Source organism: Pogonomyrmex barbatus, unplaced genomic scaffold (genome assembly GCF_055798465.1).
Source record: "Pogonomyrmex barbatus isolate J1 unplaced genomic scaffold, ASM5579846v1 scaffold10, whole genome shotgun sequence".
Taxonomy (NCBI): Eukaryota; Metazoa; Arthropoda; class Insecta; order Hymenoptera; family Formicidae; genus Pogonomyrmex; species Pogonomyrmex barbatus.
The window spans coordinates 3,289,725-3,303,389 of record NW_028297099.1 but is presented as its reverse complement, the minus strand read 5'-3'; the positions used below and the strand labels follow the sequence as shown (position 1 = coordinate 3,303,389).

At 31.6% G+C, this 13,665-nt stretch overlaps 1 protein-coding gene across 10 annotated transcripts in view; it reads left to right on the top strand.

The window, feature by feature from the left end:
• Nucleotides 1-13,665, top strand: part of rg (A kinase anchor protein rugose) — a 176,377-nt gene that overhangs the window by 84,476 nt on the left and 78,236 nt on the right. For 6 of the 10 annotated variants that reach the window (XM_089085513.1, XM_011646582.3, XM_011646586.3 and 3 more), the window contains exons 3-13: nucleotides 7,583-7,709; nucleotides 7,924-8,024; nucleotides 8,183-8,278; nucleotides 9,451-9,572; nucleotides 9,956-10,082; nucleotides 10,176-10,295; nucleotides 10,372-10,518; nucleotides 10,662-10,769; nucleotides 11,465-11,605; nucleotides 11,771-11,916; nucleotides 12,002-12,215. In XM_089085513.1, the coding sequence (XP_088941639.1) occupies nucleotides 7,583-7,709; nucleotides 7,924-8,024; nucleotides 8,183-8,278; nucleotides 9,451-9,572; nucleotides 9,956-10,082; nucleotides 10,176-10,295; nucleotides 10,372-10,518; nucleotides 10,662-10,769; nucleotides 11,465-11,605; nucleotides 11,771-11,916; nucleotides 12,002-12,215 (1,449 nt within the window). The other 4 variants (XM_011646589.3, XM_011646585.3, XM_011646584.3 and 1 more) reach the window with 2 other exon arrangements.

The following is a 13,665-nucleotide window of genomic DNA, read 5'->3' as shown; positions in this document are numbered from 1 at the left end:
GAAACATGTAACAATGCGAATAGAATATCAATGTTCTGAAGCTTTAGCCGTGTGGAAATCAACAAAGAGAGATAGGAAGAAAGAGAAAGAGAGGAAGGGGAGGAGAGAGAGAGAGAGAGAAAGAGAGAGAGAGAGAGAGAGAGAGAGAGAGAAAGAGAGAGAGAGAGATAATTTATTCGAAGTATCTCTTAACTAATCATAAAATACGAGGTAACGAGCGTTAAGTCGTAATGACGAGGCCGTTACAGAGCCTGAATGAAAACGTATGCTTTGTACTTGTTTAAAGCCCCAAGCACATCAGAAAGGAACGGCGATAAATGGAAAACGCGAAGTCTCGGTGAAGTCGATTAAATTCAGAAAGTTGGTTAAAGCGTACCGTGACAGTGTATTCCGTAGAACGAATCCGGAGATAACATCGGAGATGGTTTGTCCGTTCCTGCAAATGAACCGACTCTACCCTTCTTATTTCAGTCGCTGCTCTTTCCCAGATCCGTTGACTTAGTGTTTTTATTTTATCAACTTGCAGAATGAAAATTCGTACTTTTGCGCAAAATATTAATATGAAAATTATTATATAGACAAATTTTAAAACGGAAACAAACAGTATAAATTCTTATTTATGCTAATTAATTTTTAGAAATTGAGTTTTAGAGAAATTAATTAATTAATTACATACGAATTAATTTTAATTATTATTTAATTAGATCAATAGATATAAAAGGATAATATGTATGATGTAAAATATTATTTACATCAATTGGTGTTGAACAATTCAGTTTTTCATACAATTTTAAATTGTATGAATATTTGAGAATTGATGTAATGCTTTTGTCTGTTTTTTTTTTTTTCCTCATAAAGCTGTACTCTCGATCCTTTGATAGAGTAGAGCCAAATAGGTGCACGGTTAACCTAATACCACGACTGAAACCTCATGCTAAACGGGTCCAAATTCAATTGGATTGGCCGCTAACCGAAAGCTGACCCTTTGAAGGACTTGAAATTCAAAGAAGCGATTGAGGACAAGTCTTTTCGTGGCATAAACACTTTACGTGTTCTTGTCAAATGGAACTTCCGCTCTGCACTTAAGTACTCCGCACAATCGCTTTTGACGTACTCTCGACTTCAACCGCGATTATACCTATTACCTTCACTTATTCTTATTACATTAAGGTTCAAAATGTGAATGTTATAAAGTTTAAAACCACGCAGTTTATTATCATTTTAATTAAATGATAATAATTAATCGTTTATCATCAAGGAACAAATTTGTAATACATTTCACATATTTTTTTAAACATAAATTTAAATTTATCTATGTCAAAATATGTTGAAATAAATAACATTATCTTATTAATTTACTCTAGAAATAAATTGTTACAAAATATTAAAGGTAATATATATGTAATATTAAAAAGTAATCGAAATATCATAAAAATTGGAATAGAAATATTGAAGTACAAAATAAAATCATATTTATATCATAAAAAAAACTCATCAAATATACTTAAAAAGTTTTAATCCGAATAAATGAAAGCATAACAGTAACAATGCAACAATCCGCGGACAATCTAGAAGATAAAAGATATAATGACATGCAACCATTGATTCATATAATGATATTGCAACCATTGATTCATCGTTTATTTTTGAATAATCTGCAATTTAACTACGAAACGACGCCCGGAAAACTGAAGAAGAATGAGACGAAGAAGAGAAAACGGATTAAGCCTCGGAACCGCACCAAACGCCGTGCAAATGGAACGAATCCTGGACGAAAAGCTCTATTGATTCTATAATGACTTAATTAGTGCTGGCACAAATGCCTCAAACTCAGTCTTGCCCTTTAATGTACCAACTAGGTCCGACTGTGTTATTCTTAAGTCCATTGTGAATATACTTTTGTTCCTTTTCTTCGTTGGCTTCATTATAATAAAGTAAAAAAAAAATACTTTCAAAGCGTAGTGAGTTTCGCGGACTTCCTTTTGTCCACTGAATCTTTGATAAATTCAAAGTTGCTCTTTCATTTAACAAAAGCGAATACTGTGACTCGAAAGTCACTACTTTAACTTTACTATCTGCTTATTTGGAGACTGAATACAACTCGCTCGCGACTCGAGCAAAATCTACATATGTGCTTATGAAAAAAAGCACAGAAGGATGTTTTTTCATACTTGACAAAGTGAAAAAGCACAGGCTCTCGCCCCTTTTTTCCCCTCATCTTTTCAACCTTGGTGTAGCCACCTCTAAAAGCCACGTTACACCGGTGGCTTTTAGCGTGGCACAATCGTTGAACGGTACGCACCAAACCGGCGAGTAGGTTTTAATGTAGCGTAATGGATGGCCGTGGTGAAATTGAACGGTCCCGCAGGAAACGCGATTCTGCGAAACTCCCTGCCTGAGGGATCTAATTTTAATGGTCTCATGAGGCTTTTCCCGAATAGCTTAGGAAGAATTAGTATCGTTAAGGGATCGATAACAGGAAAAATAATAAGAGGAAAAATAATACGATGCCTATGACGTACGTAGTTCCTCACGTTTTGTGAAAAAAATCAATCGTATTCTAAATAATTCGAAAAAATATAATTGATGTTAAAAAAATAATTATTTTATTTCTTGTCGGAATCTTACTTAATTTAGCTTTCGTTTCTGTTTTCATGCAATAAAAATTTTATAATATATTTTTAGATATATGTATAAAATATTTCTATTTAATTAAAATTATAAAGTAGAATATACCATATAGCGTATTTCTATATAAATACAAATGTATCTATACGATGTACATGAAAGAAAATCACGAAAGAAATTTGTTTCAACGCCTCCCGAGTTTTTACACGATCTTTACCAACGTAACTTTCGACTGTAACTTTTCTTGTATAGAGGTCATTAAATTCCCGATGCTGCAACTTAACGACGCTCGCGTGCAGCAAATTATTCACGAGCGCGCCAGGTACTTGGATTTTACAGGTTTGCAAGCCCCCATATTATGCAGAATTATCCTACCCCAGAGTACGCCCGAGGATCACGCCTGAAACATTCGCGAAAGCAGAAGCTCATGGGGAAACCGCGCATAGAGCTGCCTTTATGTTTTCTCTTAAGTGCTATCAGCGACTACCAGTGATAGAACCTTGCGAATTATAGTTGGATGATTACATGTGTATACAAACCACTGATTGCCTTCTGGCCAAATATCTTACATAATTTACCTATCTAATATATTGTTCATCGCTTGTGAGGTCACAAATCAAGGTTTGATTTTTCTTAGAATTTAACAAAAATCTTAGAAAAATTATCGTGTATCCGAAATAATGTGAAATTAATGTAACTTATGATATAGAAATTATGGTATAAAAGATCCTATCCATCGATATTGTGTACAGCAACGATTTCAGTAATACAACTGCACGTACAGTCAGCCGTCAAATCCCTCTAACGAGAAAAATATTTTTATATCCCTTAATGTTTTTATAATCAAATGAAATGACACGAAGAAATAACTTCAAAAGTGCAATTCTATTTTGTAATTATTGTGTAATATTATGGAATTATTGTAATTTTTCAAATAATATACATTTCAAGTAATATACATAAATATTATACATGAAAGAGAGTGTTTATATTTTACGTCACAAATATTATATAATTGGAAACTATAATATGTTTAATCCTAAAAAAAGTATAATAGCATATGTTTGTATCTAATTTTTAAATACATTATTTTTTGGAGATAGATTATTTCCCTAAAATTACATAATTCTCATAACTGTCTTTTTGTCAGTTTTTTACTTATAAGTAAAATAAATTTTAAATGTAAGGATATGGAAATTGCAATATTTTTAATATTTTATATTTCTATCTTCAATATTTAAAAATATAAATGCTGGTATGCGTAACGTTGAAAATTATAATTGCATTACAATCACGAAATTGTAATCAATACTAACAATCAATATCGTAAGCTAGTCTTCCTTTTTTATCATGAAAAAAAAAATAAAACATCCGATTTAAGTGATTAAATTTTTGGCATTCCGCTCATTTTCTATATCGATATATTTGTATTCCACGTAATACAATGAATATACAGGAACAATTTCAATATTAAATTTATTACATAGCATTCAATGCCGAGACGCGTTGCTCGAATTAAAATATTATTTCTGCCCTTACACTGCGTTATTTTATTCAGACCGGTGCTTTTTCGAGAAAATACGTGAGCGTGCTGCTGAATTGTTAAAACGGGAATGTATATCGGAGGAAACACGATGGTCATTTATAAACAAAACAGAAATGGAACAGAAATGAATTACAGAAAAATAAATAAATCTATTCGCAATTTTATTTCTTACAGCGGTCAATTCGTTTTTGCGTATTGGCAAACATTTCTTCGTGAGGCGTTTGAAAGAATCCCATGGCGCTTCTCGTCTCTCCAGACACGCTATATATCGCTATTTAACGCCACGGTGTTATCTAAGTGTTTTATTTTCTCGCATCTATCACGGTTTAGCGCCCGGCCGATTTCTCTGTGCGTATAGGCGAACAAATCGAGTGTATCAGCTCGAGCTGCTGGGCCATTTGTCATTTCATTACGATAGTCGGGCGGAAGAGAGACGGGCGAAAGAGAGACGAAAAGCCGGGTTGGGGCTGCCGTGAAAAACGAACGAGGAGACGCTCTCGTTCGATCAGGCTGTGCCTGGTGATTTGTCAGGGCATCTTATGCGTATATTATCGCAGAAATACTCACAGTTCGACGCCCGAGCGTCGATTCTCGCGGTGCTGACTATCGCAGGATATCCATGCATACACCAGAAGAAACCGATACGATGCTCACAACAGGACGGCGAAATGGCTGCTGCGCAGTTAATCCGTGCCGGTCGTCGGAACTCCGATGTTGATGTTTGCCACAGCGACCTTCTTTCACCCGATAATCCACCGAGCGTCGCATTACAATGGAACTTGAAATCACAAACACGATGTAACACCCGATTACCTTCCGATTACGTTTGTTTCGTTGTAGAAAGTGCGGAGTAATCGCGAACGCGACTCGAGCGTCGTTGCCACTGTCTTTCTCCATTAGTGACTCACTTCAGTCTGTTCGCGCGCTTTTCCGTCCGGAAGAGTTGTGGCGCGAATCACGTGTTGCTTCAAACGTAATTTTGGAAAGAAGCGAGCGGTGATTGTGAAATCGAAGGACGCATTAAAAGAAAGAAATTGTAAAATAGGATTTGTAAATGTATAAAAAAAGTCCGAGATTTTTGTTTTTAATAGCGAGAGAAAGCGAGAGAAAGAGAAAAGCGATCATGGCTTAGATAATTTTGCATTTTATTAATTTCTAACAACATTTTATCGAATATAAAAATAGGAATATTAGTTTATAAAAAAAAACGAAGTTTGTTAAATAAAAATATAATAGATATAAATAGAATATAAATATAAATATAGAAATATAGAAATATAAATAGAATAACATAAAAAGAAATTGTATAATATTATTCTGAGAAATAATAAAAATAATATTATAAGAAGAAGAGAAACTTGATCTTTGTTTCTGATAACAAGAGAGAAAGTGATTATATAATTTTGTATACATTTAGCAATTTATTTACACCAAGTTAACTCTAACGTCTTTTCAAATATAAAAATATAAATAAAAATATTAACATATAAAAATAATAAATATATACGTAATATGATCAATGAAAACATATTTTCTTTGATTGTTATCCAAAATGTCTTACAACCACTGTGCAATATTGTACGATACGCAGCGTTGTTGGCACTTCAGTTGCCAACATCTAAGAGAGTAGATAAACAGCATCCTTTAGCGTGAGAACGAGAGAGATACCTAGCTCGAAGATCAACTTGACTAACCACTGCTCTTGCGATTCAGGGCAATTTATCACGGTCGAATGACAGCTGAAAGCTTCTACGACATTACTCAGGACTTTCTCTCTATGTCCTCTTCCCCTCCTTCTCTCCTCCATCCTGTCACTTTTTTGTCTGCGCGAGGGGGATTCATCCGCAACTCCGCGATGTAGTAAGCTGACAAGGTGTATAGCCGCGAGATCATTACTCCGGAATTATCCGAATGCTCATAACTTCTGCTCGCTAAAACTCCGGCTCGCGGGGCCGAAATTCCGACTGGGGGAATTCCAGCGGCATTTTCGGGATTTCTCCGCTATTCGGCGGTTACCCCGCACCCGTAGTTATCTCGCTTCGTGGCCTACCTTGCATATCAGTAGGGGATTACGCGGATACACGGTCTGTGTTCGCGTCACGACGGTTGTCCGGCTATCCCGACGTATAATAATTTGAGGATGAACTGTTGCAAAGCCATTGGAAGTTGATCTACACTATATAAACATGTTCGCTCGCATATTGAAATAGTTATCAGGAAATTATGGTGGTTATCTGGTTGGTTACTTGGGCTTACGCTTATTTTCAACGTTTTATATACACAGAACCGGGAGTGGTTACTTAACTGTATTAAATGACATTTTCCATGGACAGAAATCTCCGTGTTGCTTTGTTTGGAGTGTCCAAGTGAGTTATTCGCGATGGCTTACAAAAAACCTCTTTAGAGCATTAACTTCTTCTTCGCAGGGTGAGCGTGCGGTTTTATTAAGCCATCCTTTATTCGCTGCAAGAGAGTAAAATCGTTACCACTCCACTTGGAAAACCCCTCCCCCTGGAAAATAGTTTTTGCCTAGACGTAATTGGCAAGCCATTATCTATAACAAAGACATTACTGGATTTTCTGTCCATTCAGGAAATTCAGTTAATTGAATCGAATAAGATCGAATGAACGATGTAAAATTGCTGAGACAATAAAGATAATAATGAAAAATACAGATAATTAAAATTTATTACATTTTAAAAGATACAACGTTGCTGTAATACATATACAAAATATAATATTATAATTTTAAATGTAGTTTTAATTTATTTTAATAAATTAGGTCTTTGAAAAATATTCTGAGCATTTAAAAATAATATGGAAATTAATTTTTCTTAAACATGTTTTTAGATAACCTTTTTGCATAAATAAAATTTTTACCAATAATATATTATATAATATATTATATAAATAATCTTTAACAGAAAGAAAATATTAAAAGTTAGTACTAATTAAATTTTTGCTTGTAACATTAATATATTTAATAGAAGCATATTTTCAAACAGACGAATATTAATAAGCGCATGGTATGCTTTAATTAATATTCTTCAATCATCTGACTATTATATGACTTTAGTAAACGATTTATGCTGAAAACGCAACTGCGCACAATGAAATTCCATTCGATCCAAATTATTAATTACATACCTTATCTAGATGAATCATCAAATTATAGCCTCTGATTTCTAATAACTCTAAATAAACTTGAAATATATATTTATGTTGTATATTTAATAACAAGAATATACATCTTCAAAAAATGTTCTTATGTACAAAAATGTTCTATATTGTACACTTCCTATTTGTAATTGTAAAATAAAAATGTTTCTTTGCATATAAATTTATATTTCACATGTGTCTAATTGTGTGTAAATAGAAATAAATATGTCCATAATATTTTTGTTTCAGGCCGAAATATGGAGCGTCTTTATTGCGATTTTAAGAAAAAGCGTCAGAAACTTACAAGCATGTACGGATGTGAGTCTCATAGAACATGTTCTGCATCGATTATCTCGTGCGGAAACTGTTGTCGCCGGTAAGTAAATATTTTAAACAAATTTTATGTTATATTATTAATGATAAATTACAGAAAAATGGAATATTCTAAAATATAGCAGAAATTAATTTTAACAGAATTCAATATTCAGCACACTCGCACAATATAAATTTTGTATCACAACGAGAAAATGCAATTTTTTTTCTGAATGATTATATTCTTTAATATTTTAAATATTTTTATATATTGATAGATTTGTTAATCGATATGCTGGGAGTGCTAGCAAGCTACAGCATAACGGTGAAAGAATTAAAACTTTTGTTTGGCGCTATGAAAGCTGTTAAGGGAAAATGGGTAAGAATTTTAAAATTATTATCCATTATCTATATTTATCTATTTGCACATTATACAATGAAAATTCAAATGAATATTATCACAAAAATATATTTAATAGATGTATCGAAGAAACATATTGAAATTACTAAATAATAAATAATTTATATATTTTATAGCCACGACATTCGGCGAAATTATTAAACGTTCTTCGTCAAATGCCGCAGCGCAATGGACCCGACGTATTTTTCAGTTTCCCCGGCAGGAAAGGGTCGGTAAGTTGGTTTCTTTTCTTATCTTTATCTAAGAACAGATACTTCTTACTTTACGATATCCCAGAGGACGTCGTTCGATTCTAAACTCGATCAAAGTTCCGATAAAAGAATTTACCTTGCCTCGCAAGATTCCACTATCCGCTTACATTTTCGAAATCAATCACAGTAAGGAACTTTCCTAAACATTATTATCACATACACACTCATTCAATACGTGGTTATTACAGAACATAAATGGAAAATACGGTTCGATTTGAATTAGATAGAAGCGATACAAATATTTTTTATTGTATATTTAATACTCCTCTAATATAAATCACAAAGTTTATAACAGCTAAAAAGAAGGGAAAAATTTCTAGAAAAGAAGAATTTAATACGAAGTTTAATCAGAAGCAATAAAGTTAAAGATTTTCGTTAAGTACTACATTTTCTACTTCTAATTATATTGAAAGTGGTACTTAACGTACTCTAGATTACTAACTTTTATAAAGTTCGTAAAGTAAAGTTATAAAATGTTTTATTTATTATAAGATATACCATGTTAATTAGTATTAGCAATGAAGTATTCATTATTTTTTTTGAAAATTATTTTCTTTTTTTTTATATTTTTATTTTACATTTATATTAATATTAATTGTGTTCTAGAAAAAAACACACATATAGAACGTAGTTGAATATGAATTTATATGAATAATGAGCATCATTATAATTTCGTATTTAGTTTCATACGTAATAACGTTACGACGTTCCAACATGTGCATAATTATTAATTAAATTATTTATGCAGTTTGGTATTGTTAGAGTTTTGAAAAGCTTGGAGTTCATTGGAGAGTAAAAGCTTATTATATGAAGCGTGATGAATATAATTTGTTAACAAAGACAGGATATCGTAATGTTTGCAATAAACATTAGAGAGGATGAAATTGGAAACTAAAATCAAAATTGTATACGCGCGTGCACAGCGTTACTTTCATTGTGCATTAACAATATTAACACTTATTTATTTTAGTTTAAAATAATAAGTGTAAAATATTAAAAAGAAGCATATAAACAGAATACAACGGAATATCATAAAAAAATTGAAGATTAAATAAATTATCAATATTACGTTAAATTATTAATATTACGATATTCCGTTCAAATTATATGAAATCTTTTCATGTTTTTCATAGGCGATTGTTTTGCCACCGCTTGCAAAGTGGCCACACGAGAATGGATTTACCTTTACCACATGGTTCCGCCTAGATCCCATCAACTCTGTTAATATCGAACGAGAAAAACCGTACCTCTACTGGTAAGTGCTCTCACATCAAGTACTCTTACGAAAGCACTCTTTCAGGTGGAGCAGCGATCTTAAAGAATCACCTATGTTTCTCAACTTCGAAGAAAGCACTTGGATATTTCAACTGAACTCATTAAGCGTGATTTTGTTACATACAATTGTAAAGAGAACAATATTTAAACTTTAAACTGTCTCACATTTGATTTTAATTTTATTCATTTTTTTCTTATTCAACAAAGATTCTTTTAATTATTTTATATATATAATTTCTATTTTTTCATACAAATTATATCTCTTTATATTAAAATAAAAATGTAAAGTAACACAAGAGAAAATATGATAGAATAGAATTTATCAAAGCTAGAGAAGTTAATACCGTTCTTTCATCATTTCAGCTTTAAAACAAGCAAGGGCGTAGGATATTCTGCACATTTCGTAGGCAACTGCTTAGTCCTGACTTCTATGAAAATAAAGGGCAAGGGCTTCCAACATTGTGTCAAATATGAATTTCAGCCACGAAAGGTATACTTTCCAAATTGACATGTACACAATTATCTCGAGCATAACAAATTTTTTATATAGATGTCATGTGACAAAAATACTTTTATTTTATAGTGGTATATGATCGCGGTAGTGTATATATACAATAGATGGACAAAAAGTGAAATTAAATGTCTGGTCAATGGTCAGTTGGCATCGAGTACAGAAATGACATGGCATGTTTCGACGAATGACGTGAGTGTCTGTCAAATATTTTCCACAACAATAATCTTCTCTCAATGACGATTTAAAGAAAGAAATTATTTTACAGCCTTTTGACAAATGTTATATTGGAGCAACCCCCGAACTGGACGAAGAGCGCGTGTTTTGTGGGCAAATGAGTGCAATTTATTTATTCAGTGAAGCGCTGACGACGCATCAAATATGCGCGATGCATCGATTGGGGCCGGGATATAAGGTATGCTCTTTCTTTTTCGCCATGTTTTTGTCACGTAAATATGCTATAGATATACATGTATAAATCTTTAATCAAACGCGGATATTTTTCAACTTTACATTTGTGGACGAATATTCATCGTCGTTTTTTTGCTCCCTGTGTAGAGCCAGTTTCGTTTCGACAACGAGTGCTATCTGAATCTGCCTGACAATCATAAAAGGGTGAGTGAGCAGGATCTCTCTACGAGCATGGTGGACCAAAGTATGCAAATTGTAAGCATTTTGATTTTATTTTTTGTTAACATATGATTTGTACTTTGTTAATTATTCTGTTACTGCGTTCGAGTTCACCTGAGGTAATTACCCAATTATGACCAATGTTCCTTGGCGGCCATTGCGGCTGATAAGTTTATTGATTTGTTTAATATTATTTGTCTTGAAAAAATTGATTTATTATAATTGTAAATTTTGCATTGTATTTGTGGTATTAATAATGTATATATCTTTTTGCATCTTATTTTTTTATTTTTTTCTTTCTGTACTGAATGCTTATCCTTCTTAATTAACAAATGTCGCAGAACAAAACTTAGTAATGTGCAAAGTACTTTTGTTGTAAGCATCGCTTTGTATAACATTGTATAAATCTTTTAGAATTTTATTAATTTTGTATCAGTTGATATTGTAATTGGTAGCAAAAGTTGTGGTATAATTATTCGATAGCGTTGAATTATTAGTTATTCGTATCATGCAAGACGTGTATGTGTTTTTTGTGCATTTATTTATATTACGTAATGGATATAGATGAAATCCAAGATGTTTATGTTCTGGTAAGATTGAATAATGTAATGCATTTACATGGACGTCATTAAAATACTTCGTAAATTACTCACAATATATATTGAAAATTTTTCCTCCATGCGAGAGATCTACAATTTTATTAATTTTTTATTTTATATGTAATATTTCAGGTACTTTACGATGGAAAACTGTCGAATGCAATTGTGTTCATGTATAATCCAGTAGCAACGGACTCGCAGCTTTGTCTACAGAGCGCGCCGAAAGGCAACATCTCTTATTTTGTACATACACCGCACGCTCTCATGCTACAGGTATAATTTATTATTTATTGTTACTTACGTCATTTGATTGAATAGATTCAGCGTTGAATCATATATAAAATTACATTTCAAGTTTATTTGTAAATAATACATGTAGAATAAATTTGAGATATAATGCATTGTAATAAGTTAAGGTATTTTTATTTCGGCTTTCAGGACGTCAAGGCAGTCATAACACACTCAATTCACAGCACGTTAAACTCGATAGGCGGTATTCAAGTACTATTCCCATTATTCTCACAGCTGGATATGCCTTACGACTGCATAGCGCCGAATGACATTAAGCGCGATCCTACATTATGGTAAAGCTTATTAATAGTTATCGTTTCACAAAGCCATGCGTTTAAAGAGAGAACATTAACAAGAAATATCGATGTTATTTTTCAGTTCAAAATTGCTCGGGTTTATTTGCGACTTGGTAGAGAGCTCTCAAACTGTTCAACAACATATGGTACAAAACAGAGGATTTTTGGTAATAAGTTTCATGCTACAGAAAGCAAGTCGAGATCATCTCACGACAGAAGTTCTCGCATCCTTTTTGGAGCTTACGAAACATTTAGTGACCTGCCTCAGCGCAAACAGCGATTTATTATTAAAACAGGTACCAATCCATTAATTAACAAATTATTATTTGCAAATATTTTATTAGATATATTAATATGACAAATATGTCAATAAATATTTAATAATATATATATATGCAGTTAAGATAATTGCATTTTGATTGTGTTTATTTGAATAAAATAATGAAATCTCTTTATTATAATTTTAAGATACATTATATTTTATAGTTTGCAATTATTTTAACTAAAGATAGTTTTTAAGATGTTTTAGATTTAGAAATATTAGATTTAGAAATACCGTAGAAGAATATAAAATTATAACTTGCGATACAAAAATTAGGTGAAATAGCTTCTATAATAGATTTGAAAATAAAATAGAAAATTGTCGATAGAAAAAATGTGAAGATATTAATTGTCGTAGATAAAATAATATTTAGTTATATTATAACATTTATTTTATTCAAATAGTAACAAAAAAAATTTTTTTTAATTTTATTAGTTATTTAAATTTTATTAGTTAATTAAATTTCTAATAATTTAAAATAAATTTTTATCCATACATATCTAGCATGTTGAATGATTTTGTTTATCTGCATGGATTATATTCTTAATTTGATTTAGTTTGATTCAATGATTGATTAAAATGTCAATATCAATATTTTATTTCTTTCATTTGCGTTATCGTGTCTGTTATGCAATATAATAGCTTTCACGCTTTTATCACAATTGCTTTCATGGAAATGTTTGCAGTTATATGTGCTTGATATTTGTATTGGTATTTAATGTGCATTTTAGTTTAAACCGTTAAGATTTTGTTAAAGCCCTTGGGGCTTTTTGATAAGCCCATCGTGAGCATGTCTACTCGGATCTTGTTACTTTCTTCGATCATTGTTGTGTTATCCAAACTTCGGATCGCATGCAATCTACCGACTTTTGGGCTTCCCAATTTAAAAATAAAATGGCCACGCAAAATATTTTGTTGATCATGTTGCTTTTCAAAATCCTAATAATTCTTATTTTGCGACGCTAACAATTTTCATCTATCTTTGCCATTGTAAAGATTTATGTTTTCTATTTTTGAATGCACTTATCAAAATTCTGTTATACGGCATATTATTTCCGTTTATCATAAGTTTTTTAACGGTAATTAATTCAATTAATTAATTAATTATGTTTAATACACGTGTTTTATTTATGTGCAGTTTAATATGAATAATGTAATACAATGTTAATATAGTATTAACATAAAATCAATATATTTCTTGTGGATGTACGCATCTCCTATAATATAAACCAATTATGTTATTAATCGTGCCAAATCAATAGTGTTCATAATTGTTTGAATATACAAATCCTAAATTTGGATTTTTGATATTATTTCTTATATTTTTTCCAATTAATATAAATGCACAGATATCTATTTGCACTCGTGATGTTCTATTCATTTAAACCACCATTCAATAATTGTTGTTATATTTTTAACAGTAC